At 45.4% G+C, this 27,136-nt stretch overlaps 1 protein-coding gene across 7 annotated transcripts in view; it reads right to left on the reverse strand.

The window, feature by feature from the left end:
* Tln2 (talin 2) overlaps positions 1-27,136 on the reverse strand; it is a 406,415-nt gene that overhangs the window by 166,097 nt on the left and 213,182 nt on the right. For all 7 annotated transcript variants that reach the window (XM_087905346.1, XM_087905349.1, XM_087905348.1 and 4 more), the window contains 5 exons: positions 9,236-9,407; positions 6,419-6,516; positions 4,492-4,621; positions 3,331-3,483; positions 1,077-1,219 (listed from right to left, as the gene is read on the reverse strand). In XM_087905346.1, the coding sequence (XP_087761472.1) occupies positions 1,077-1,219; positions 3,331-3,483; positions 4,492-4,621; positions 6,419-6,516; positions 9,236-9,377 (666 nt within the window). In that variant the 5' untranslated portion in view covers positions 9,378-9,407. The remainder of the gene's footprint in view (positions 1-1,076; positions 1,220-3,330; positions 3,484-4,491; positions 4,622-6,418; positions 6,517-9,235; positions 9,408-27,136) is intronic.

Below are 27,136 nucleotides of genomic sequence, written 5' to 3' on the forward strand. Positions count from 1 at the left end.
TCAACCCTGGCGGAGAGCAGGGCTACAGTTTGCAAGTCCTGCATCGTTTCTAAGGGCAGACAAGCAGGTAAAAATGAAGGACAGAAGGAATTTGGGGTGGAAAGAAATTCTAAAGAAACATGGGCAGTTTTTTCCTTGAGTCAACCTAGTGCAAAGCCCACATCACATAGGTCAAGGGATCAAAACTCAGGTGTTAAATGATTGTCTGAGCTTAAATAATGAGTTAACAGCAAAGACGTAGGAGGTGACTGAGCCGACAGCTCGGAGCTAATGAGAAGTACTGATTTTCTGGCCAATATTCCTTTGTAGTCTGAGATGTTAGCTTGTGAAAAAAGATCAGTGGAACGAATCCAACTGTCTCCCAGGGTTGATCTGTGGACAATGATGGCCACTAGGTCCTAACCCCAAGAAGCCCCAAAGAGGACCAGCGAGGGCCTCCTCTGGATAACCAGCCGATTATCCCCAATGCTAATTCCCACCAGAGACTGAAGGACAGTTCTGGACTTGAGATTCTGTCTACTGTGTGGGAACTGGAGATGGGCACCTACTCGCCACAGGATCATGCAGAAGTCTCCTGCAGTTCACTGACGGCTTTAGTGTCTTTCCGGTTGCTGTAACAAAATGCTGACAAAGGCGGCTTAAGGGAGAAAGAGTTTATCTGGCTCACAATTCTAGGTTACAGTTTACCATTCTAGGTCACATACCGTTCGCCATTCTAGGTTACAGTCCGCCATTCTTGGTTACAGTCTGCCATCATGGCAGTGGGGCAGTCATCACTTGAAGCAGCTTACCCCTTTATATCCACAGACAAGAGTAGAGAGGCAGTGCTAGCTCTGAGTATGGACGCTTTCTCTTCTACTGAATCAAGACTCTGCAGCCTAGGGAATGGTGCTGCCCACAGCAGGTGGGTCTTTCTTCCTTAATTAACATAACTGAGGCAGGCCCACAAGTCAACCTAAGCTAGACACCAGCTCATTGAGACTCCCTTCCCAGGTGACCGCAGGTGCTGTCCTGTTGACAAAGAACACTTAACGAGCCTTCACACGCAACTGCTGTCTGCCCAGGAAATACCATACCTGGACATAAAGCAAGTTCAGCTGCACCGGGTCTCTGGAATCCACATTCTGATCAGAGTAAAAGAACTTCCGCCGAAGGAGCAATGTCTCGTTTTCATCCACGCCTTGCTCTCTGAACGTCCGGCTGTGGTCTAGCCAATTTACTGCAGCAGGAGACAGACAGACGGACAGGGTTTACTACTCACGGCAGCAGCCTGCCGCGGAAGTAGAGTTCCATAACTGTTGATGGTTGCTCACGATTACGTCTTAATTTTGCGAGATGATGGATGCCTACCATAGGCAAATCCCCAGCCATTCCCAAAGTTAGCTACTGTACTCCAGTGCATTGGTGAGACGGAGAGGTGGGGGTGAGGGAATAGGGAAGGCAGTGTTTGCACTAGGAAACCAAGCAGTGTTGGAGGAGAGTGTCTGAACTCTGGATCCTCAGGGGCGGGTTGTGGTGGGGGAGAAGGCTATGGGACGGTCAGCAGGTGAAACCTCCCAGGAGGAAGTGGGTTCTACAATCCGGCTTCACTTCCTGATGATAGGATGTGAGCAGAAAGCCCCCTCTTGCTGTCCCCATGCCTTCCCTGCCAAGATGGAAGGCATTCCTATGAATTGTGCACCCAAACTTTCCATTCCTTAAATACCTGCTTTTCTTCTGTTGATTACATTTTATTTACTTAGTGTGTGTGAGGGTGTGTGTGTGGCTATGTTGTGAAATGAACACATACACACACACACACACAAACACACACACACACACACGGGAATGGGTTGTCTCTTCAAACCATATGGGCCCCAGGCATCAGGCTTGGCAGCAAGTGCCTTTACCCACTGAGCCACCTCGCCTACACTTAAATATCCTCTTGTCAGGTTGGTCACAGCAACGAGACAAATAACACAGTATGTCAGTTTTCTCTGAACTCAAGAGAAGTTATTGCAATCTTATCTAGTAAGATGGTTTAGGACACCCTGGATAGAACAAGTTTCTCTGATCTCCGACAGGAAATAGGGAGAAAATGAAAGTCGTGAGGTGGTGCAGAGACTCAAGACTAACAGAGAAGACACCCGCGGCTGTGGGCCAGCTTGAATCTGACGTCATCCTAAAAACCCTGTCCTCACATGGTGGTTCACAGCAACCAGCCATTCCCCTGCTCACTCCCTGACGCCCCCTGTGCCCTCTCCTCCTCTCTCTCTCCTCCCCTCCCACACCCCAAGCTCACTGGGCTAAGTATTTATGAGCAGTCTCACCAAATGCTAAGTGACTCTGGCAGAAGAAACCTGTCTGACAGATCTCCTCTCCGACAGCCACCTGGGAGGGCACTGCGTACACATTAATAAATCCTCGGATTTGTCTACTAACGGCTTCTGGAAAGAAGTCTGTAACTGGAAATTTAATGAGGTAGAAAGAGAAGGGAACCGAGGAGGGCTCAGAGGAAATGGCAGGCCCACCAAAGATCAATAAACATTATGAAAGTGATGATGTCATCCCAGAGCCGCAGCAGGAACAAGGCTGGAAGGGAAGGAGGCCAGGTGATGGACTAAGCTCCACCAGGGGAGGACGGGCAGCACGGGACACACGGCAGGGCTTTGGGTGCATGCAAGGACATCTGCTGCTGTTGTACACATTATCCATGTGGCTGTGGAAGTGACATTGCTGTGACAGACCAATCACACTGATCTTAATCGCTAAGGAAATAATAAATCTAGGCCTGGAACTGCAGACTATTAGCATCTTTCTCAGGGACAGCCAGAAAGAACTTTCTGATGGAGGCACCCTGCCGAAGGAGCGCTGGTGACCATCCCAGCCCACACACCCGAGCAAGCCTCCAGGGCTGAGGGATTCAGAGGGACATAAATGATCAACATAAGAAAGGCTATTATCACACACATGCACACACACACTCCATGCACGCACAAATCGCAAGGGAAAGCTAAGAGAGCTGGAGAGGGAACTTGCTTAGTTATTGCGTATGCTATCCTGGTACATTTAGATCACAATACACTAATTAGACTTTCAGTACTGTAGCAGGAAACCGTGAACACAATTTATATATCTGATACGAATAAGTTCTTTTTTAGATGTCAAAGATAATTAAAGCCATGTTACTACTTGTAATTACAATCTTTAGTGAGACAAACTGAAACATTTACAGATTTAAAAACCAAAAAAAAACAACAATCAAAAAAACCCCAAAGTGGATGGTGGCAGGGAATTCAGGCTCTGAGGGACTGTGTGCCTGGGCCGCCAGTCTCCCCATCCAAGACTTACAGTCATCATCTGTGTGGAGCTTGGCCTTCAGCTTCTCCATCTTCCGCTCATCCCGTAACAACGTCCTGTCTTTTTTGAGTGTGCCTGTCCCTTCCTCCTTCTTTTCTTCAATGGTTTCTTGGATTAAAGAGTATTCTTCATAATTCGTTATTCCTAATAACAGAAATTGGGTCATAATTATACATCATTAAATTGCTACCAACATCTACTTAGGGCCTGGGTTGCTGCAAAGGGTTCATGTTGTCAAAGCACAGGAAGGGGCCTTCCTCACTTGAGGGACAGGGTGGTCACACGCCACACAGTTCCAGTCCAAACAAAAGGCTCTGCAGGCTGGAAGTCACAGTCAAGGTGTTAAGTACAATTTTCTCTACAAGCGTACTTGTATACACGCTCTTTCCTCTCTTTCTCTGAGTCTCTGACTCCTGTGCTCTGCCCCCCTCTGTCTCTCTGAGACCAAACCTAAAACATAATAGAAAAGCATCTATCACTGAGCCACATCTCAACTACTCCAGTAACTTTTATTTATTTATGCAGTTACTTATTTGGAGACCTAGTCTCACAATGTGGTTCTATCTGGCCTGGAACTCCCTGTGTAGACCATGGTGGTCATGAAGTCACAAAGACCTGTCTGCCCTGCCTCCTGCTTGCAGGGACTAAAGGTGTCTACTACCTTGCCCTGCCCCCATTAAATTTGAGAAACAAAAGCAAGATAGACTAAGGCAGGACCCTGTCAAACAAGAAGTACGCGGATGAACCGGGCCCTTCCCTGAAGGGAAGCCTAAGATGAAATTCCTTTCACCCAGCATTTGAAGGGTTTCATTGAAGTTGTTCTCTGGAGAGACTGACAGAAGCAACATGAAGTAAATCTGTGAGAGTCACATTAGCTCTGACCATGAGAATTCAAGAGATAACTGTCATCAGTGGGGACGGGTGAATCACACGATCAGAAATCATTTTCACTGAGAAACTCCTTTTTGTTTTCTGCAAAGGGAAATAAAAGCTCCCAACCCACGGTTCAGCGAGAAGTTTTATACCAGCTGGAGGCCAGGCAAATCGAGAGACTGGACAGAACTTTCTGGGGTGTGGGCGGAACTCAGCCTGCGGTACTGCAGGGGAGGGTGTGGCCACGGCAACAGCAGAGGGGAGAGCTGAGGTGCTCACCTATCCGGCTGCAAATGGTGACCAGGAGCTCGCCAACTGTCTTAGAGTCGTCCACCATCACCGTCTTCACAGCGCCGTCCAACATGCGGATTTTCTGAGGCCTCTGTTTCTTCTTGTACTCCAAGATATCCTAGACACAAGCGGGGCACTCCACACTGAGTGGAAAAACACGACAGCACAGGACACGAGCGGCGACGCCCACACACTGAGTGGAAAAACACGTCAGCACGGGACACTTTCCTCTGGAAGTCAATATCCAGAAGATGCCGCCATCTTCCTTTGTGCGAAACTTTCCCGAAAGCCTTCCTAAGTATTCACAGGGGCGCTGCTGTGACTAGCACACCGAATACCAAGAGCTAAGTAACGACTTTCACGAGGATTACAAAAACCTCTCGTAAGAAGATCGTCCTTCAAGAGGGAATACTTGTGGCTCACAATGACTGGAAACCACTCTCTCTGAAGAGAAGATGGCTATGCGCTCCAGCGGCTGGGAAAGAGCAGCGCTCAGGAGACCGAGGAGAGGGCCATACTTCAAACAGCGGAATCGGAGTCCGGCAGCCATGTTTTGCCACCAGAAACAATCCTACTACCCCCACACAAGGTGAACATTTCTTTTTAAAATGTTACTTCAGAACGTTTGCTATATATATTTACTGTGTACGTAGTCTGCATAATGAAAAACATAAATAACATCCCCAGAAGGCTTCAGAGAAGGTGCCTATCGAAGCAAGGATAGTCTAACAAGACTGCAGGGAAACACAGCGATGGTGAGATAAAACAAAGGATGAGGTGGGGGTTATTTCAAAATAGGAGACCCCGTTTTCATTTTAATTCTTAGAAACAGAAACATAGACGGGGAGAGTAAGTACTACAGGTTAACTGAACATTCCACCCTGGCTTTTTGGAACCCTGGCCAGTCTGACAAGCCCGCTTCATTGGGCACACAAAACCCCAGGATCCTGGAGGTGTGACGGGGGGGGGGGGGCAGGGGTAGGAGAGAGACAGCGCTCAGTGTCTTTTCCTTTATCACTTAAACTGCAGGGTAACTTTTGTCCCTGCCACTGAGAGCTAATAAATAACTGCATCTTCAGCTGATGGTCCACCCCACCCCCCAAAAAAGACAAGCTCTGGGCAGTCTTTGGGCACCTCTGCTTTCCCTCACGCAGTCTGTTTCTGATCCAGTCCAGGAACACCTTGTATCTACTCAAGGAAGATAATGTATCTAGTATCTCCTAGCCACCAGCCCAACTCTGCTCAGCCTGGAGCCGCTGCTCAGCATTTTGACCTCAAACTGTTTCAATATCTCTGTGGAATTCCAGGCATTTTAGATGGCTAGAATCTTCTCTCCACCTATGAGGACAGCCACACAGGTTCTCTGCATGGGAATTGTTCAGAAGAAGCCCTTGGATTAGAACATTGCTACACTGGGTTTTCATAGTTGGTTTCCCAGCAGTAAAGCAATGAGAAAAATAGGACCAGTGGACCAGCAAGATAAAGCCATGGGGAAAGGTGCTCGGTACCAAGACTGTTTAATTCTTGGGATCTACGTTATGGAAGGAAAGAACCAACTCTTGAAAGTTGTTTTCTGGCGTCTTCCTGCATGCCATGAAACACACAAATTCGCATACACAGACACACAATAAGGAAATGTTATTGAAAAAAAAATAAACTATGGGACTTAGGAGACAACCCAGTGGTTAAGGGCACTGAGGGCTCTTCCAGAAGACCAAGGTTAGATTCTCAGCACCCACATGGCAGCTCACAGTAGTCTGTAACTCCAGTTTCAGGGGATCCAACACCCACTTCTGGACTCCAAGTGTACTGGTCAAGAAAGTACTGCATAGCCTCACATGCAACTAAATCACCCAAACACGTAAAAATAGATTTAAAAAAATAAAAGGAAAAGAACACAGGGCCAACAACATACCCCATTCCGCAGCATGTAGTAATCCAGTGTCCGTCCTGCTTCTAGCCAAATTCCTTTCCTGGGGTTTTCATCAGAGAGAAACAGCCCATAGTCAGAGGCTGAAAAGTAAACAGAGAAAAAAGGGGCCAAGTGGGAACAACGCTACCACTGGCTCAAGCACACCAACTCTGCAAGGAAGAGAAGACTGTCCATCACCAGAGAGACCTGCTTCTTAGCAAGAGCATAAGAGCATCCTCCACCCCGTGGAAGCAGGGGCCTCCCTGCAGAATCAAAGGTCACCGCAAGGTCCATGCCTATGAACCAGTGGGCTAGAGGTGTGCCTTCAGTGTAAGAGAATCATGTGGTTCCGGGTTTCAAAGTCTCATTTAGCCAGGTACTCACAGTCCTGAAAAAATAGAGGCAGTAACCACCTAAGACCAGAGCCACGGAGGCAGAGCAGGGAAGATAGGCATAGCAAAAAAACATGTTATAGGGAGCTGGAGAGATGGCTCAGCGGTCAAGACAACCAGCTGCTCTTCCAGAGGACCTGGGTTCACTTCCCAGCACCCACATGGCAGTGTACAGCTGTCTATAACTTTGGCACCCTCACACAGACATATATGTAGGCAGAACACCAATGCACATAAAGTAAAAAATGAAAAGAATTAAAGGGAACATGTTATAAAAGATTGGAGGTAAATACTCTGCAATCTTAGCTGATGTGGGATGTCCTTCTGTGTATGAGTTGCTTTTATTGGTTGATGAATAAAACTGTTTTGGCCAATGGCTTAGCAGAATAAAACCAGTCAAGAAATTCAAACAGAAGTATATATAGAGAGCAGGCGGAGTCAAGGAGACGCCAGCCATGTAGCTGCCGAAGGAGAAAGATGCCAGAACCTTACTGGTAAGCCACAGCCTCATGGCAATACATAGATTCACAGAAATAGGTTAATTTAAGATATAAGAACTAGCTAGAAATACGCCAGAGTCACTGGCCAAACAGTTTTGTAATTAATATAGACCTCCATGTGTTTCTTTGGGATTGAACGGCTGCAGGACCAGGAAGGACAGAACCTCTGTTTACACTTAGCCTTAGGGAAACTGAGCTAGGAAGATTGAGTAATTAAAGTCCAGCTTGGGCTATATGAGGAGAAACTTGCAACAAAACAGAATTAAAAAAAAAAAGATATTTAGGACTTCCTTACGGGGTAAAACCTCTGTCACCAAATACGACAAAATAAAGAAAACAGTTGAAGAATTAAACTTAGTATCTTTTATAAAGGCCTCTTAATCCAACGTGGGAAGTTCAAGAAGCCCAGAGGCAAGAGAAAAGTGCAGTCATTTCTCACCTAGACTTTTCTCTTCCTAGTGTGTGAAGTAGGGGTGGTGCACATGCATGCCTCCGAAGATCTGAGGTCACAGGTGCACATGCCTGCCTCTGAAGGCCTGTGGTCATGAGTTCACATGCATGCCTCTGAAGGCCTGATGTCACGGGTGCACAGGCATGTCTCTGAAGGCCTGAGGTCACGGGTGCACATGCATGCCTCTGAAGGCCTGAGGTCACGGGTGCACAAGCATATCTCTGAAGGCCTGAGGTCACGGGTGCACATGCATGCCTCTGAAGGCCTGAGGTTACGGGTGCATGTGCATGCCTCTGAGGGTCAGAGGTCAACTTCAGGTATCATTCCTCAGGGTGCCATCTCCCTTGTTCATTGAGACAGGGTCTCTCATTGGCCTGCTATTTCCTGACAGTGAGGCTGGCTGGTCATTGGCCCCCAGAAGTATTCACCTGTTTCCTCTTTACCAGTGATGGTATTTCAAGCCCATGAAGGTTTTGGAGATCAACTCAGACCATAAAACTTATGATGCACCAAGCCCTTTACAGACTGAGCCATCTTCTCACCCCATCTTTTCCTTAATGTAACTGAAGAAACCCTAGAGTCTTCCAGAAGGATCAGGGTTTCCATGGCACCTCAGGAAAATGATTTCTGGGTCTTCAGAGGCCTCCACTAGAACTTTTATTAATTCAGCAGAAAGAAAAGTTCTAATAGTGTCAGAAGATGATAAAAAAGGAACTGAAGAATACTAGCGAGACTGGACAAGCGAATTTTAAAGTCAGATAGGGACTATCTGCAAATTTTATTTCCAGTTAATTTAATATAACTCAGCAAGCTGAATATCATGAACAGCGCCCTCTCCTGGACTCTGTGGGTGTCAGCACCCACACACATACAAGCTCACACACTGGTATACACACATACACATAATTAAAAATAAAATCTTTTTAAAAAATTGAGGTAAAATTCATGAAGCTCCTTCAGAGGGCCTGCACAGTAAGACTTACACTCAGGGTTGAGGTTACAGGAGTCAGTATGTACCAGGCAAGAATGTCATTCTTTATTCAACTAGTTCAGCTGCACATCAAAAAAAGGTTTGCAACTTATAGATCAGCACCCGAGAAGGGCCAAGAGCAGGCATATTTACACTGAGTACTCAGGTCAATGTTAATGTGGGCATTGACAATGAAAGCCTTGTTCTTGCCAGGAAGTATTATAAGAAGGCATTTGATGCAAAATTCAGTTTTTTCCTTCCTGGAGACAGAGTCTTACTGTGTAGGACAGGTTAGCCTAGAATTGAAGTGGCTATGTAGTTTAGGCTAGCCTTAAATCTGAAATACCAGCCTGGCTCTGCCTCAAGAGTGCAGGGATTAAAGGGGTGGGCCTCCATGCTTGGTTTAAAACAGAGATGTCTTATACATGTCTATGTGTGTCCTTTCAGCTACAGAGTTAAGGGCTCTCCAGGCACATTCTCAGATACCAGTGAATAACCATGACCTACCTTGTCCAGTCTGTGCCTCGGGCACGCGCTCCCGGATGACTCGACAGGCATCATACACGGCAGTAGACGGCTCAAATTGCATGGTCTTCACCACATTGCAGTGGCGGACACAGATCTTTAAGGAGAGCGCCACCATTTTCATAGATGACTTGATGGGTTTCGCTCAGAGCGTCTAGAAAACACAAGGAGACAAGCGTTGATGTACACAATCATTATTTAGCTGCAGGGGAGATAAAAAAGCTCAATTCCTACCCCAGCTGTCCCACTATAAAAGTCATTCACAATCCTGTCAGAACTGGTCTGAGTGGCATGTGTGATAATGTGTTAGCATTCCTTATTTGAGAAATGTCATCATAAACTCCTCCGCGAGCAGCAGCAATGATTGTCAAAAATTAGCTCCAAGCTGAACGAAGGCACTACAGCTTGTGCAGTGGACAGACTGCCAACAGGACAGAGGAGTTGGAAATGGCTGATGCTTTGCACCACTACGTCAAGGTTTCAAAGCCAACTGTAAGACTGTTCCCAATGCTCTCTTCGCAGGCATAGGTAAGGCAATCGGACCACTTTCAGTCAACAGCTCTTGAGCTCTAGAGATGAATGGGCAGTCTTGCTGTGTTGTAGAGTTTCCCAGACCCCCAAGATGTCCCAGGGGGGTTCAATATCATCACGGATCCTTTCATCAGATGTAGCAGAGAGGAGGCCATGGCTAAGCTTTTCAAGTCCCTGGGGAAAAAAATTCTAAGCGTTCTTGTAGTGGTAGAACAGGGGTGGAGAAAGAGGTGTCGACATCAACATATGAAAAGTCAGTAGAAGACTGGACCAGATCACAGATCAGATGGGGTGAAGGGTGAGGAGGACCAGGAGTCCAACAGTTTGACCTTCTCTGCCAACTCAGGTAACACAGTTTAGTAGAGTGAGGGCCAAACCTGAAGTGGTTAGTAGGGTCGGGAGTGCGATGGAGGAGAGAGATGGCTCCAAGCAAGGGTACCAACACATCTCCTAGGTGGGCTTGCTGGGCAGTGGACAGCGCAACAGGCAGAAGTTTCCATCTCATGTAGATAAACTTCAATCCAAACGTGTGCTGCCTGTTGTATCAGGAAGACATCCACATGTGGGTCTGTCTCCTGATGGTTCTAAGGACAGTGCCAGGTACCTAAGTGCCCTCCCTTACCATACACTATCTCAATTCTGGGCCCTGTCCACACAGCTGCCCCTCAGTCTGTTGGAGAGGAGAGAATGGGCAGGTGTTGGTAGATGGGGCGATGAGGTGGAGCCTGCCGTCTGGGTTCAGTCCCAGGGCCAAGAGTGCCTCGGTTTTCTGTGCCAATCACTTTCCTGCTTCCAACCTTCAGACAGCTGGAAGAAATGAATACCCATGGCCAGTTTTCCCCATCAGTTTTTCATGCCTCCTCCTCCTAGCACATCAGGAGGAAAGGCATAGAACTCAGGCAGCTCTCTCAGCACAGGACAGATGCTCAAAAGAAAGAGGACCAAGGACCAGCAGAGGTCATGAGAGACACGTTCTGAACTATTCAATCACCTAGAACAACCACCGTAAAGAGAATGGCCACCACTACCCAGGAGCGCATTGTTAAAGAAAGCCCTCCTCAGATGGGCCTTGTTCAAAGGGCACTGCACATAGGCCCAGGACCAGAGTGTCCAGCATGGTTTTCTTACTCCTAGCTCCGTATTTTACTGTGATCCAGCTTTCCCCAAAATGAATAAGACTAACAGTTTACCTTACGGGACTGAGTGCATGTGGGTGCACATGGTATGTATGTGTGTATGTATTCATGTGTGTTTATGTGTGTGGAAGCCAAGGACAACCTTGGGCACCTTCCTTTATGGTTCCTCACCTAAATGTTTTGAGACAAGGCTTCTTTATTGGACTCAGAGGCCGTCAATTCAGTTAGACTGGATGGGCAGCGAGCCAGGGAATCATCCTGTCCCCGCCTGCCTAGGACTAGGACGAGGGGTGTGTGCTTCTACGCCAGCCTTTTCACATGGGTGCTAGAGATCTGAAGTCAAATTCACACGATTTCACGGTGAGCATTTACCAATGAAGCTACTTCCCCAGCCCCTTCATGGGAATGTATGTACATAAAGAAATGCATCCTAGACGAGTATGTCCATGTAAAGACCAGATTTTTATTGCCAGGCAAGATGACCACTCACATAGCCAGTGCCTGGCTCTGAAATGAACGTGCATGATGATTTATTCATCCTGACAGGCCCCATAGCAATGAGCTAGTCCTCACGCCACTCTTAAATGAGCAAGATTCTGGCGAAATGGACATTTGCTGGCATTAAGTGCCATGCTTTGCCCCACAGCAAGGAGACGGGATTGAAGCATTTATCAATTTAGAGATGGGAACTGAAGATGAGGAACTCTGAGCAGTCTCCCTGGGTTTCCTGAGCAAACAATGCTGCTCAAACAACAACCTTGGTAATGATTCATGCTCCTTCTCTATCTGGTTATTTCCTGGGCAACTGACATTAGTCTCCACTCCTATATCCTAAGCCCACTTTAATGGTGCACACTTGGCATGTAGAATGGCTGATTTGGCTCCTTTTTTAGATTTAGCTGCAAGAAAGCCCACGGCCAAATTCATGTATGAGTTTCTGCCACTCCTATTTATGGCTCAGCCAAGGCAGCTTTGTTTCCTTCTACTCCAGTTTGAGGGTCTGCTCTCATATTGATTTTAAATATTCTGTGTGTATATTAAAAGGCAGGATGCATTGTAAATTCATAGCATTTCCTTTATTTTCCTTTTAATAATTCCTTCTCATTCTGATGATACTCTGCTTTCATTCCACTTGGTCTAGCACACACACAATTAAAAAAAAACCTTTGATGCCCTCCATTGTAGAAGATGAGCCACTAGAACTCGCCGTGAAATACACACATGAAAATAAAAATATCTGCCAGTTGCAGAGAGTTGTATATACCTAGTATCATCCTGGTTCAACCAGAGATAACCAAGCCCAGCCTTAGCCAAGGAGCTCCAATATAAACACCCAGCCTTGGTCAAGATGAGCAGCTATTCCTTGGATTTATGGCTGACAAGTCAGGACTAAGAAGAGGTGTTCAACACCTCCTTGCCTTTCCAAATGTATCATCCACAATTCTTAAGTGCTCTAAGCCTTGGTTCCCCCCTCAGACAGAGAAAATCAGATCTATCAGTAAGGCTGCCATAGAACCCAATGAGCTGAACATGCCAAAGACACACAGATCATGCTGAGTAATTTTGTTATTAAAATTAGCCTTGAGTGTCATAGAAACACTGGAAGCAACATACCGCATTTAGCTAGCACAGACAATGTATATTTCATCTTACTGTTTATGCTTGACTCCATAAGAGGAAGCAAAGGCAGACAAGAATGCTGAGCAGAGCAAGCACCTTGTAAGCCCTAGAGGCACAGGACAGATCCAGCCTCACGGACACTCTTCCCCAGATATCCCAGGATCACATGAAGAGATGTAAAGCTGGGTGTCTGGGAAGAGGCTGAGTCTTAGCATCCAAGTCTTAGAATTACCTGGATTTCCCAAATCCAAGAGCTCAAGAGGCAAAGACAGTGCCCTCTCTAGGTATCATGACTGGCTCCAGCTCAGTAGCCCTTATGAGTGAAGTCTGCCCAGGAATGTCCTATGAGAAACAATATGGAAGCTCTACCTCTTTCCTGTAAAATAGCAAGCAGGAAGGCCAGACACCTCTACTCAGGACTGGATAGTATGCTCATCCTTCTTGACTGTAACCCACAGGATGGCCTTGCATCCAATTACGGATATATACTCATCCCCCTTCTCCATGTCTGTCCCTTGCTCTGGAGCCATGTCTGATAGCTGCACATATCTCATAACAAAAAGTCAACATACAGATGGGTCTTTACAAAGCTAGCCTTCCTCTGTACTTACGGCATAGGCTCCAGTGAGACTTCGGGTCTCTCAGAGCATAGCCAAGGGAAGGGCTTGCATTTCCCTGCAGTCTGACCTGCACCTCTACAAGGAAAGGGAGGTAGTTTCTTTGTCCAGCAATAACCCACCATGCACCGGGGCCCTGCTACTCAGAGGTGCTGTAAAATTTTGCCTCCCAGGACTCTCACGGCTCAGCTGCACAGGGCTCACCCTGAAAATTCAGACTCTAACACACTAAGCAGAGCAGGCCCATCAGAAAAGGTAAACCAAGCCAGCTCTTCCCTGGGAGCCTGTTGGCTTTTATTCTGGGGGAGGGGTGGTGGTGTGGGTAAGCAGCCAGGTGTCCCATTTTGTTTCTGCTGCAGGAGTTATATTTTCTGTGAGTTACCCAGATTCTCCTTACTATGTCTCCCTCCCTCTCATCTCTTCCCAGCCGCTGAGGACCCAGGAGGCTGGGCCTGCACAGATAGGCGCTCGCTTTGTCACACACGGGACAATTCCATTTCATTATATACTCAGGTCAAGCAGCAAGCAACAGAGTTTTCAAAGCATGCGGCATCCATTTAGCAAAGCAGTAAAGGACCAGGCCTACTACGCCCCCAATGCTGTCACAGTGGGAGCCCAGACACAGGGAACTGTCCTTCAAGACCACCAGTGGTTTTCCTTCAGAGAGGCCAGGGCCACTGTTCCACGCTAGACCGTCAGTTAGAAGTAACTACTATTAGAAGGACTGGCGGTGAAGGAGCATGGAAGTGATTAACTAGATAAACAGGCATAAAATGAACATGAGTCCAAGGGGGGTCAATAAAAATTCCGGTTATGGGCAGCGCTAATAACCCAGGGGGCTGCCACTGTGACCCCTGCCCGTTCCTAATCTGACATTAAGCATCTACACTATGGGTTCAGGAACACGTCCGCTTTAGAGCACCATCACCTGTCTTGGCCTCTGAGAACAAGGGCTTTGAATCTCAAGACCCCAAGGCATGGCAGCTACTGAGGATCCCTGAAATTAATATGTACTCCATAGCAAGATGGAGGCACACGTTTCCCATTTTATTTTGGTGTCCCATGAGTTTCATTAGGGACTGTTTACAGGAGCATGGATGGACACTTAACCAATGGCTACACCACTTTAAAAAAAGTCCTTTTTTTCTCCTAGCAACCATCAGCTGCCTGTGGATCCTCAGAGAGGGGCAGAGACTCTGAGTACCTTCTCTTTCCATGACAGAATGGGTGAGCCCAATGGTGGGCAGGTGATCATACCTACTGTGAGCTCATGAGTGCAAAGATCAAAGTGTGACCAGAAGAGAAACTTCCACAATAGTCTGTCTCTTCCCCCGACTCCTGCACTCATTCTGGTCCATCTTTTGTGAAGCTCCTGAGCCTTGGATGAGGTCCCATTTAAGGTAAAGCATCCAACAGTCACTTACTCTCAAAACTTTGAACGATTGTTTCTATAGTTACCACTGTCTACTACTTCTCTGACTAAAGATAATCCAAAGACGTAAGGATAAACAGGGTGCCAACATCCACTAGACCAAACTATGGCTACACACCTGAAATCCATTTCAAGGACCACAGAATCTCAACCTCGTGGCTCACAAAATAAACTTAAAGAAAACAAAACAAAAATAAGAAAGAACAAAAGTCGCCCAAGTCAAACTTCATTGACAGGTCCTTGAGGGAGGACAAGGAACAGGCACACTGTTCCTGGTAACACCTGCCATGAAGAAGGGCTCAATGCAGGAGCAGGGGCAAGCTGGCCTTCCTCCCTCCAGTAAGAGAACTGAAGACAGCCCAGGTCCGTGCTTCTCAACCTGTGGGTCGCAAGCCAGATAGCCTGCATATCAGTTATTTACATTACGATTCATAACTGTAGAAAAATGAAGTAGCAATGAAATAATTTTATGGTTGGGTGTCACCACCACACAAAGGGTCATGGCATCAGGAAAGTTAAGAACCACTGCTCTAGAGCGTGGAACAGAGTGGTGGGAAAAGATGCTTCTCCATTCTACCACTTGGAGATGAAGAAACTATCACCTTCCCTAGGTCACAGTTCAATAAACCACCAGGCGATCAGAGGGGACTATCAGGTTGTATGGCTGCAGCCCCCCACGGGGTCCTCCAATATCACCCTCCCATATGCTCCAATATCCTCTCGGCACTGGCACCCGAGAGTCCATCATGAAGGTTGACAATGCCCAGTTATACTCGAATTTAATAGCACATATGTGCATCTGCCTTCATCAGTGTTTCAGAATGTACTTCCTGGCAAAGTAGCTGGGAGCTGCCCTTTATTAAAGATGATGTCTAATTACGAGGAGACTCTGCAGAGGGATGCATTAGCAGACTACAGAAAAGCATAGACCTCTGGAGCAGGGGACCATGGGAAGATCCTGCTGCCAGGAGGGAGAGGGAAGGAAACCAATGCTTTAGATACACATAGCTCTATCCTCTCTGGAGGGGATTTTTAATGCATGGAGGATTTTGAAATGTAGGTGTGTAACGCTCAATATTGACTGCCAGCTTGACAGGACCTAGAACTACTTAGAAGACAAACCTCTGGGCACATCTGGGAGGGAGTCTCTGTATTATTTTAAATGAAGTGGGGGACTCATACTAAATGTGCATGGCTCCATTCCGTGGGCTGAGTTCCTGGAATGATCAAAAGAGAAAGCGAGCGAGCACCACCACCCATCTGTCTGGAGCCTGACTGAGGATATAATGCAGCTAGTGGCCTCCAACTCCCGCCACCCTGCCTTCCACACCATGATGGCCTAGACCCCGAAACCGTGAGTCCAAGCAAATCCTCGGAAGCTGCTTCTTTTTAGACAATTTATTGTAGCAACAAGAAAAGAAAGCAACGCAAGAGGCAACCAGATTCAAACTCCTTAGATGGTAGCCTTATCCACCCAGAGATTCCCCACTCAGATGGCAAGGGTATGTGTTTAATTCCTGAACAACTATCTAGATATTTGAGACCTGAAATGTACCACTCTCTTGTCTAGGTTCTGATACCCTTCCCACCCAGAATCCAGTTTTGCTGGTACCAACAATCCTGTCCATGGCCACAATGAAGAAAGCTCAATCTCTTCCACTAACTCTCCATTGTAGCTCTTGCTTCGGCTGTGGTACTCCTGGGGGGAGTCACCACAGAAGTTAGCAGGATCCTCACAGGATGGCCCTTGGTACGGAGCAGCTTCAGAGCACTCTGGAATGTGTCACTGTTGGATGTGTTTGACAGAGGCTCCCCCTCCCCCCGCCACCACCATTCTTCCTTTCTAGGACTAATAGAGGGGGTCTGGAAAGACAAGTGAATTCCTAGGCTGTGTGGGAAATGTACTGTCATTTTCGGTCAGACCTCTAAGAATGCTCTGTGGGCTTCCAGGAACCTCGCAGCTCAACTTTGATGTTCAAGACAGCAGAATAAATCATCTGCCCCTCCCCATCCTCTTGGAGTCCACCTTTGGTCCACCTGCTGTTTTCTCCCTCAACAAAAGCTAAAGAAAGAAACCGGCTCTACCCTGAACTCACATTTTGAATCCTTTTACACTTTAACTTCTTCAGATTGTTGACAGCAGGCTGCTTACAGAAGCAAGTATGACAAAAAAAAAAAAAATAAAAGGTCACATCCAAGAAAAAACAGAAAGGAAATCATCATTTGGTGTGAGCCAGGAGTATGGTGAATCTCGCATGCACTGGGTGGCTGGATGGTAATGCTCCCATTCACTTGGTGGTTTTGGACCCTTCATGACAAGCTTATAAAGTCTCAGGAATAGATGTTACGTGCTTTGTCTTTAGAGCACACAACATTGTGATGACCACAGACCACACTAATCTCTACCTGGAAAACATGAGGCTCTGTTCTACTAAATCTGGGGTGAAGGTCGGTAATTTCTAGATTTATCATGGGGGGATATAGTAAAAGACTGCAGACACACATACACACCTGTGATCTTTCTCATGCTGGTATTTAATCTGCAGCCAAGCTGGTGTGGTCCCTACTGAATGATATCTGCTACAGTAGCCTGATTCAATTGCAAAGGGAGGGTGCACACTGACATGACCATGTATAATTTCACATAAAAAATTGGAAGGAACCTCCCACTTCCCAGCTATGGTCCCTTTCAACAAAAGGCTGCAAACCACAAGTCACTCACAAAGGCAATAGGGTATGGCTTTTGCAAGAGGGGATTGCCATTTGTCTATGTTAACCTATTAACCACATATCAGAAGAGCATTTCTGTTGGACTGTTGGAAACTTGCTATAAAAACCTGGTGTCTGTGAAGCACTGGACAAACAATGAATGTGACTGTGGTGGATAACACTGATTGTCAACTTGACAGGACCTAGAATCTCCTAGACTCAATCCAGGCATGTTTGTGAGGGACTTGAGATTGGGCTAACTGAGGTGGGGAGACCTACCCTAATGGGGGGTGGCAACATTCCATGGTCTGGGGTCCAAACTGAATAAAGGAGAGAAAGTGAGCTGAGGTCTCTCTCTGCTTCCTGGTTGCAGAGGCAATGTGACCTGCCACCTCAGACTTGATCAGATGCTGTCTCCCTATGATACACTTATGTCGTGAGCCATAACAAACCCTTCCTGAAGTTGCTTTCATTATAGCACTGAGAAAAGTAGTTCATATGGTAATTGACAGTTTCATCCCCATAGATTCAAAGTCTAGCAGTAGACTTGTCACATGATCCATTCAGCGTTCTTGGACTGGACTGGATTTCTCAAATGATTCTTTTTATTATCTGGCCCTTCCTCCAGGACCACCCCATTTTACACTCAAACTCTGGAATGCTCCAGTAAAAACGCACTGTTTAAAATGTTCTTATCTCAGACTTGAAAACCACAGCACACAGATCTCCGTAGGCGACCACGTTAGCCTTTCCATTACCACACACACACCTGGGGAAACAAACACCTGGGTGACAGCTACACCCACTGCTCTGCGCTTGCAGAGAGGCAGAATACCATGGCGGCGGCAGCTCCTTAAAGCAGTCCTTCTGGGGCTGCTCATCTCGGGGAAGCCAAGAAACAGAGACTAGCAGAAGGACTAGCCCAGAGCCAACATTTGCCATCCAACTCTAATAACCCATTTACTCTAAGATCCCCGCCTTGCTCATCTTCAGTCTATCAATGGATTACATCACTGATTAAGTCACAGTCCTCGTGTTCTATTTCCTTTGGAACCCTCACTACAGACATACCCAGAGGCATGGTTAATATTCTTTAGTATTTCTGAATCCACTAAGGTTTACATAACCAAGATATGTAAATCTGTCAGAATTTTCCCACCTCTATCATGTGAGAACCCTAATAAATGCATATATTAAAACATTGTAAACAATAGCAGGGAACTTACATTAGATTATATACCTGACAGTGATTCTTAACCCCTTTTATGGGTCAAGCACACAGATTCCAACACATAACAGCTAAGGGTTTGAGACTTTGCCTAACTAGGCCAACCAAAATATGATGGCTTTGTAAGTTCATCAAACTTGTACTTTCTAAAGAGGAGGGAGCATGCAGAAACTGAGGGCTTGAGTTAAGAAAGCAGGAAAATGGAAGGGATATTTATTATTAACACTGTTATTAATAATTGAACTAGCAATTGGTGAATTACAGAGTATCACATACTTGCCTAATAATTTGTAAATGAGGTCCAATTTATCCTGGGTAAAGCAGGTTTAATAAAGGGGCATGCTTTATAAAAAGGTAAATCAGAAGGCTGATTTCCAGGTCTGCCTGAATCCAGACTTCTGTGCCTGGGCCACTCCAACTACAGTCAGGCAATGTTGACGTCTTGATGTATCTCCTTTGGGCTTTATCTATTTTTGTATAGTTAAGACAATACATTTTATATAATTCTGTATATGGAGCTCTAACTCCATAATAATCATTTTCACAGTATTGTAAACAGTATAAATAATATTTTAACAGATATATAATATTGCAATGAAGGATCCTATAATGTATTGAGCTGTATTTGTTTGTGTACACTAGCTGTATTCAGATTTTAACACTCATAAACAAGGCTATAGTAGATTTTTCCATTTTAAGTCTGTTTTTAATTTCAGATGTTTTGTAAGATAAATATATAAATATTTTCCTTTTTTCCCCTCCATTTCAACATTTCTTCAGAGAAGCTCAAAAGAGACTGAGACAAAAGAGAAAAACAGAAGCAAATGTAGAGAGAATGTCAGCTTGTGTTTTGAGTTATAGCAAAGTTAAATGAATATGTATTAGCAACTGGGCAGCCAAAAATCAATCCGGGTTTTATAGTTCAATCTATGCTGCAGAACAATCCTGCTATCCAAGACTCGGCTGTAAGGGACCAGAACAAGAGGAAGAACCAGCAAAGAAATGAACAGAAAAAAAAAAAAACATCTGGTGTGGTTCATAAACCAGATTTACACAAGAGGCAGAGAGATGATGGATGCTTACCATAAATTTTAAAATATATTGCAAACTGTAGAAACGACAGAAGAAAGGACTGAACCAGGTTTTCCTACAAAAAGCTGTGTGGACATGACTGGGAAGCATCCATACTCTGACCTCTGAAAGCCCAAGCTTTGAGAACTGCCCACCAGATCCCACCAGCTATAAAGAAGACCTTAGCTACATGGAAGGACTGATGGGGGTGTTATTTATCCTGGTCTTAGTAAAATGAAGCAGATCAAAAATCTTGTCAAATTTGTCAGTGGATGATGAGCAAGATTGACATTATGAATAACAAAAACCAATCATGGTCAAGTTTATATGTGTCAATTTTATTTCATCAAAAAGCAAGGGAGGGCTGGGGAGGTGGCTCAATGAGTTTAAAGGACCTGAGTTCAATTCCCCGAACACACATGAAAGCTAACAACCATCTATCGCTCCAGTTTTGGGGGATCTGATACCCTCTTCTGGCCTCCTTGGATACCAGGCACACATGTGGTGACCAAACATACATGCAAGCAAAACACCCATACAGATTAAATAAAAATAAGTGAAATTTTAAAAAACAAAAAGGGAAAGCTTTAATCAGAAGCCAGCCCCTCCTTATAGTGAACTATGTAGATGTAAATACTGCATACACCCGATACAGTCATCAACCTCCAACAACTGCTGGTACCTTCACTGCATCCACACACAATCAGGTCCACACCAACAGTCAGAAAGGGGGCAGGGCCTTATGGACTCCTAACCTGTATCTCTAAACTACTATCAATGGGTTCTGGGAGAAAGGGAGTCACTATCTTTAGTAGTATATGGACTGAGCTCACCAACCTTATTACATAGTAAGATAGCTCCAAAGTATGTCACACAGATGATCCTTGTTTACTAGGTCCCAAAATAAAATGGATAGGCATAATTGTGAGAGATTTAAAGGGGGAGGGGAGAAAGGAGTGTGACGGTGGTAGGTAGATTGGAGGTAAGAGTTGTCAGTGTGTGTGGTGTATCTATGTGAAATTGTTAGGAAGGAAAGAAGGAAGGAAGGAAGGAGGGAAGGAGGGAGGGAGGGAGGGAGGGAAGGAAGGAAAAGGCATATGAGAGATGACAAGAAACGATGAACCTCCCATGGTATAGCTAAGGCACAGTCACATACACACAAGGCCTCCTATGCTGCCAGCCCCAGTAGGTCAGCTTGTTATCTGATTCAGAGATAGTCTGTGCAGAGGCAGTTAGGTTAAAGTCACTCACTGTAGTTTGTTATGAATACACCTTGAATGTCTTGCAAAGACTCACATACTGAAGCACTGGTTGCCAGTGTATGGCAACACTGGGAGACTGTGGAATGTTCAGGAGGTGAGGCCCAATAAAAGGAAATTATGGTCCTTAGGGAGTGCCCTTGAAGGAGCCTTTAGGAGTCCTACCCTTCCTGTTCCTCTTTGCTTCCTTGATGCCATGAGGTGAGCAGCCTCCTCCGCCATGAGCTCACGACATAATCTGTAAAGCAGTATGATCAAATGACCACGACTAAAACAACCACCAGTCAAAACAAACCTTTTCATCTTGGAAGTTAATCACTTAAGGACTTTTCTGGGAGGAGGGAGGGACAGGTCTCATATCCCAGATTGGCTCAGATTCACTATGTAACCAAGAATGACGCTGAATTTCTGAGCCTCTCCTCTATGCTTCTCAAGTACTTGAAATACAGACACACACACTAACTCAGTGCTTCACGTATGCCAGGCAAGTACTCAAGCAACTGAGCTATAGCAGCTTCAAACCTACCTCATGTGTGTCTTATTAAAGGAGAAATACAAAAGACTAACACCTTGTCAGCCCTAACCAAGATGACTGGTGTTCTTATAAGGGACAGAACTGGAAACAAGAAAGCTATAAAGACACAAGGAGAAGGCAGATAAGCATGAGCTAACAAGAGAGGGCTGGACCACATGCTTCCCCTCCCAGTCCTCAGAAGAAGTCACTCTGACCAAAGCCATCCTTTAGGAATGACAGCTTCCCCAACTGTGGGGAAAGAGATTTCTGTCATCTAAGTTAGCGAATCTATGGGACTTATTACAAACGCCTTACCACACTGCTCTCCTACGGTAGGCTAAACATTTCCATGATTTTAGTTAGCACGATTTTACAAAATGTAGGTGTTGCACATGACTCTCCTTTGAGTCAAACCACTATTTTGGGGGAGTTCAGCTGCACCTGCTTGGGAAAGGTCATGCCAGCTGTGCTTACAGACCATCTGCATCCCGTCATGGAGGGCTGGAAAGGGTCACATGACCCTGACCTGCGTTCCAGCTGCTCCCACCTGTTGTATGCAACTCTGTCTTTATTCCATGTGACCCTGGGGAGGGGCTAAAGTATATAGGCCAGAGAGTAGAGGAGGTGGGAGGGCTCCATCTAGGCGACTACAGGAAAGTCCTCATCCCTAGTGGGTAAAAGCATTGCAAGCGGTGCCTTTGGTGTGCGTGGAAACACCTATACTCCTCTAAGTGGTAACCCTTCACCTAGGCTCTGTAAGGAAGCCCAATAAACTCATTGGTTCCTCGGTGTGAATGCTGGTGGGCACATGCATCTGTTTGTCACTGAGACCTTAGGGGAGAGGACAGACCTTGTTTATGTCTCTCTCTGGGAAGGAGCTTTAACCTAAGTAGGTTTTCTGACAAGACTTGACCAATCAATAGCATAAAGAAGTCTAGTCAGTAAAACATGAGGTAAGCATAAACACATGTCTAAATAAGCAGTCATAGATGCAGGTGCTGGTGTAGGCAAAGGCACAGGCATACAAGGTTACAAAGGGTATAAACAGCAGAGGAGGAACTCTCATTCGCTATGGTCCTAGACACCATTCTTCTGTACCACCCAACTGCATTGTTGCCGGGCAGTGGTGGCGCACGCCTTTAATCCCAGAATTTGGAAGGCAGAGGCAGGCAGATCTCTGTGAGTTCGAGGTCAGTCTGGTCTACAAGAGCTAGTTCCAGGACAGGCTCCAAAGCAACACAAAGAAACCCCGTCTTGAAAAACCAAAACCAACCAAACTACATTGTCACAATGAAAATGTCCATCAGCCTAGGATGAAGGAAGCAAGAGAGTTCTCTGCCACACGCATGTAGAAGCATCCTAAAGGAGCATTTTTCTGAAGTGATAGAATCTTTTTAGAATTTGCTTTGGTACAGAAATCTTGCAGATTTTAAAATCAATAAATTAAACAACAGCAAATGCTTTTAGCATTTGTTTTCTGATTTTCCTGCATGACTTCCTTAGAAGATGAAACCCATGTTCTAGAAAGGGACAGGACAGAAATTAGCTCTACAAAATAGCTCACTAGATTCAGCACAACCACCTCAAATATCAGTTGTGAGTATCTAGAGACCTGAGAAGGAAGACTGAGATTCTGTTGCTATGGTGACAGTAGGGGAGAGGGGAGAAGCTGACAGCTACAGCGGAATGAGGAGGATGAAGTAAGGCTGCTCTTGCATCCAAGGGGCTTCAACCTTCACATCATACACACCCGGCTGCAGATGTCGAACATCTTTTCCAGTGCCCATTGCCCATCTGTGTATTCTTGGGAGAAATGTTGATTCCAGTCCTACTACAGCCCTCCCTTGTTGTAAAGAGGACAATTGCATTACTTCTCTTTTACTTATTGGATTCTGAGAGTTCTTTATAGAATCTCGGTACCAGATTCTGGCAAGATGATTGGAAATATTTTCTCCAATCCTGGAAGTTGTATAGATAATATCTAGTCAATGTGTGAAAGCTTTGCAGTTTGGACGAAGCCCACCCTAAGACATATTTATTTCACAAATGCTTGAGCATTGGACTCTCCCCAAGCCAACATCATAGGAGTCATACCTACTTTTTAAATATTACTATAAGTTTTCATTTGTTTGTTTTTGTTCTGTTTTACACAGGGTTTTTGTTTTTATTTTTGTTTGGTTTATATACCTCTGACTGACCTGAAACTTATTCTGTAGATCATGTTGGCCTCGACTCATAGAGATCTGCCGGCCTCAGCCTAGTATTAAAGGTGTGAACCACCATGTAGGGACATACCTATTTTTTCCTCTGACTTCTATAGTTTTAGCTGGTAAACATCTAGGTCTTTGATCAGTTTAAAGGTCATTTTCATACACGCTCCAGGCAGGAGTGTAAACTGATCTTCTGTACCAGCTTTTAAAACTGAGGAAACTGGGCTGGGGCTTCACCACAGTTGGTAAAGTAGCAGAGTAAGCAAGAGGGATCAAGCTCAATTCCCAGGACCCAAGCAGAAAGGTAGGACCTGGTGGCTGATGGTGCTAATCTCAGTGCTGACCTGGTGGGATGGGCAGCTCCCCGGGGCTCACGGGCTGGCCATCCTAGCCTATTTGACAAGCTCTATGCCAACAACAACAACAACAACAACAACAACAAAAAGCCCAAATCAAAACAATGACACCACCAAGGTGGACAGCTACTGAAGAATGATACCTGAAGTTAACCTCTGGTCTCCACATGATGGGGAAGCTCCTTCAGCCAATGGCCTTTGAGAGGCGTGACCAGGTGGGGCGTGACTTTGGGTACCAAAATGCCATGATCCTGCCTGCTCACCTCCCTGGCCTCACTCGCCACACCTGGATGGATCTGTTCCCACTGTTTCCTCGCGGTTATCCCTCAGTTCCCTTTGAATAAAGAAAAACCTTAGTATTCCCCATCTGGCGTGTTCTGCTTCATCCACATGCAGGTTTGGGTCCCAACATCCACCTGGCGGTTCACAACCACCTATAAATCTAGTTCTGGGTGATCCAAGCCCTCTTCTTGCTTCTGAGGACTCCTGAACACACACGGTGCATCATACACCCATATAAATGTACTTCAAATAAACAAATAAATAAATCTTTTAAGATGTTTCAGATAACGTCAATGTGACCCATGCCTGCTCTATAGCAAAATACAGCATAAAGGTCTCAAGACACAGCTCCTAACTGTGCTCTCATAACCAGTTTGGAAAATAAAGGCTTGTTTCCCAGGCAACAGTTCTATCTCAAAGACTAAGAAGCTAAATGACAGGTCCTTCTGAGAAGTCAAGTTTATTTCAGGCTATGTCTTAAATGATAAAGCCGACAGGGCTAATGAAATATCCATCAAGAGGCGTAAGCTATTTCTGACAGCAGACAGCATTTTGTAGTGGTGTCAATGATTGCTCCGGAATCCCTGTTGTATATTATAAAACAGATAATCACTTCTCTAGACAACACAAGAACACTTCCTGACTTTACAGACACAGAAACAAGATTCATGAAGTTCAGGACAAAGAAGTGAAGTGTGGGGACAGATGCTTGGAATCGCAGTGATGGGGAGGTAGAGGAAGCAGATCGCTCGGGCCCACTGTTCAGCCAGCCCAGCCTAATGTGGGTGAGCCCTGGCCCAGAGAACAGGAGCCAGGCCAGTAAGAAACTCTCAAAAGCAAGGTGAGTGGTGCCTAGTGAATGACACCTGTTTGCCGTTTGACCTCCGCACACATGTATATACATGAGCATGTACACACATACACACACGTCATGGTGGAAGAAGAACGGCCGCATGGCTAGAACAGTTTGAATCTTAGTGTAGGATTATCAGTGAAGGAGAAGGTGCACTACACTCTCACCTTACTGTAAAGGGCAACCGCAACACGAGACTTAATTAAGCAAGAGATATCAATTAGCACTGCTATTAATATTAAATTTCTTGGTGTCAAAGAATCTAAGTAAGTTAAAAGAATCATGAAACCAATTTCTACATCAGGGCTATTAGAAAAGGAGAAGATTTATTAGTCTCTGTGTGGTACTGGGTCCTTCTGTAATACTTTCTATTGAAAACTGAAGTCATAACATGATTTGAATCCTAATTGATTAAATTCCAATGCTAAACAGTCCAAAACTCCCCCATGACACCAGGCGCTGGAAACATAATGCAACCTCTACCTGGAAAGAATTAACAGAGGGGAAAACCAAGCCAGATAATAATTGCTTAATAAAAATCTTTTTACTCTGCAAGCCTTAAGAAGACATACTCTTAACAAGAAAAGAAAAAGAAAATTAGAAAAATTAGTATACTTGACACTTTAATGTAACTGTGTAATAAGCAATTTTAAAAACTGGAATATATGGAGCTGGTTCTGAGAGAGCTAAGAGACGGTGCAGCTCGTTCTATTTTTAAAATAATGCATTCTCAGACATAGCGGTTCAATTTTTACCTTGTCTTTAAAAACACAAATCAATGGCCTGTGCCGTGATTTTGTACCCTTGCTTATCTCAGGATAATTGTAACCATTAAATATACAACTGGATGAATTTAATGTGAAAAGCAGAGAGGAAAAAAAAAGTCCTTTGCTTACCTAATTCCCTCCTTGGCTGCTTCCCAAAACTCACCAACTCCCTTCACCAGGAGGGACAAAGACAGCAAGACAGAAACAGAATCCCTATAAATCCTCGCCCTGGTGAAAGCAAACGAAGCATGGGGCAGAGCTCCTCCCCACCAGAAGGCAGAGTGATACAGAGATTTTAATATCTAACTTCCCATCCTGTACATCTAAGACTGGATCATCCCCCTAAGAATTCTCTTTTGCCAAGAAACAAAATGGTCTAACTACTAGAACTGCATTAGCCATCCTGGTAATGAAATTTTAAAAAGGCATGTGCACCCCCAGGCGTGGCTAGCACAGGCAAGCAGGAAGGACGCTTCTCGATCCTTCTGCTTCCAGCACTTGCCCGAGTCTCTCTCCAATCCCCAACAATGTCCACACGCCTCTCTAAACTGGGCATGGTACAAAAATTCTTGTTACCGGTCTTGAATGCAGGCCAAGAGGAAACACACTGGACAGCATTCGAGTTAAAAACTACCCCACTACGCTCACAGAGCGGCTCCCCGGAGTGTCTACTGCCTGACACCTGACACAAGTCACCCTATCTTCTGTTCTATCTACACACGAGCTTCATCACACAGTCCACAAAGACGACTGCTCTAACTAAAAACTCATTTTTGTAACTTGCCTCTAAGGGATGTGTGTCTGTGGACAAGGTGCTGAGCATCATTTAGACTCATTCAAGTAAGTAGTGAGGGCAGGTGACGTGAGATGGGCCTTCACCACCCACTGCCATTATTCGAGGGCAAATGTCCTTTGTCAAAAAGAGTCAGAAATGTGTGAGGCCGTAATCTCCCCCTCCCCCCGGCTCTTCCCCCCTTGTGTTATATATTGTGCCTAAAATGTGAAGGTCAGAGCAGAACTTGTGGGAATTGGTTTTCTTCTACCATTTGAATCAGTCCCGGAGCTAGAACTCTGGTTGTCAAGTTCTGTGGCAAGTGCCTTTACCCACTGAACCATCTGTCTGGTCACTTTTAATTAATTAATGAACATCTTACTGGAGCCCAGATGGACTTCAAACTCAAGATCCTCCTGTCCCAGACGCTCAAGTGCCGGGATTAAACTACGTGCGTCACTGCAGTCACCAGAATCTGAGTGTCATCTTGCAGCAGACAAGAGGCTTCATCTTGACACAGTTCAAC

The sequence above is a fragment of the Myodes glareolus genome, chromosome 4, assembly GCF_982192425.1.
Source record: "Myodes glareolus chromosome 4, mMyoGla1.1, whole genome shotgun sequence".
Classification (NCBI taxonomy): domain Eukaryota; kingdom Metazoa; phylum Chordata; class Mammalia; order Rodentia; family Cricetidae; genus Myodes; species Myodes glareolus.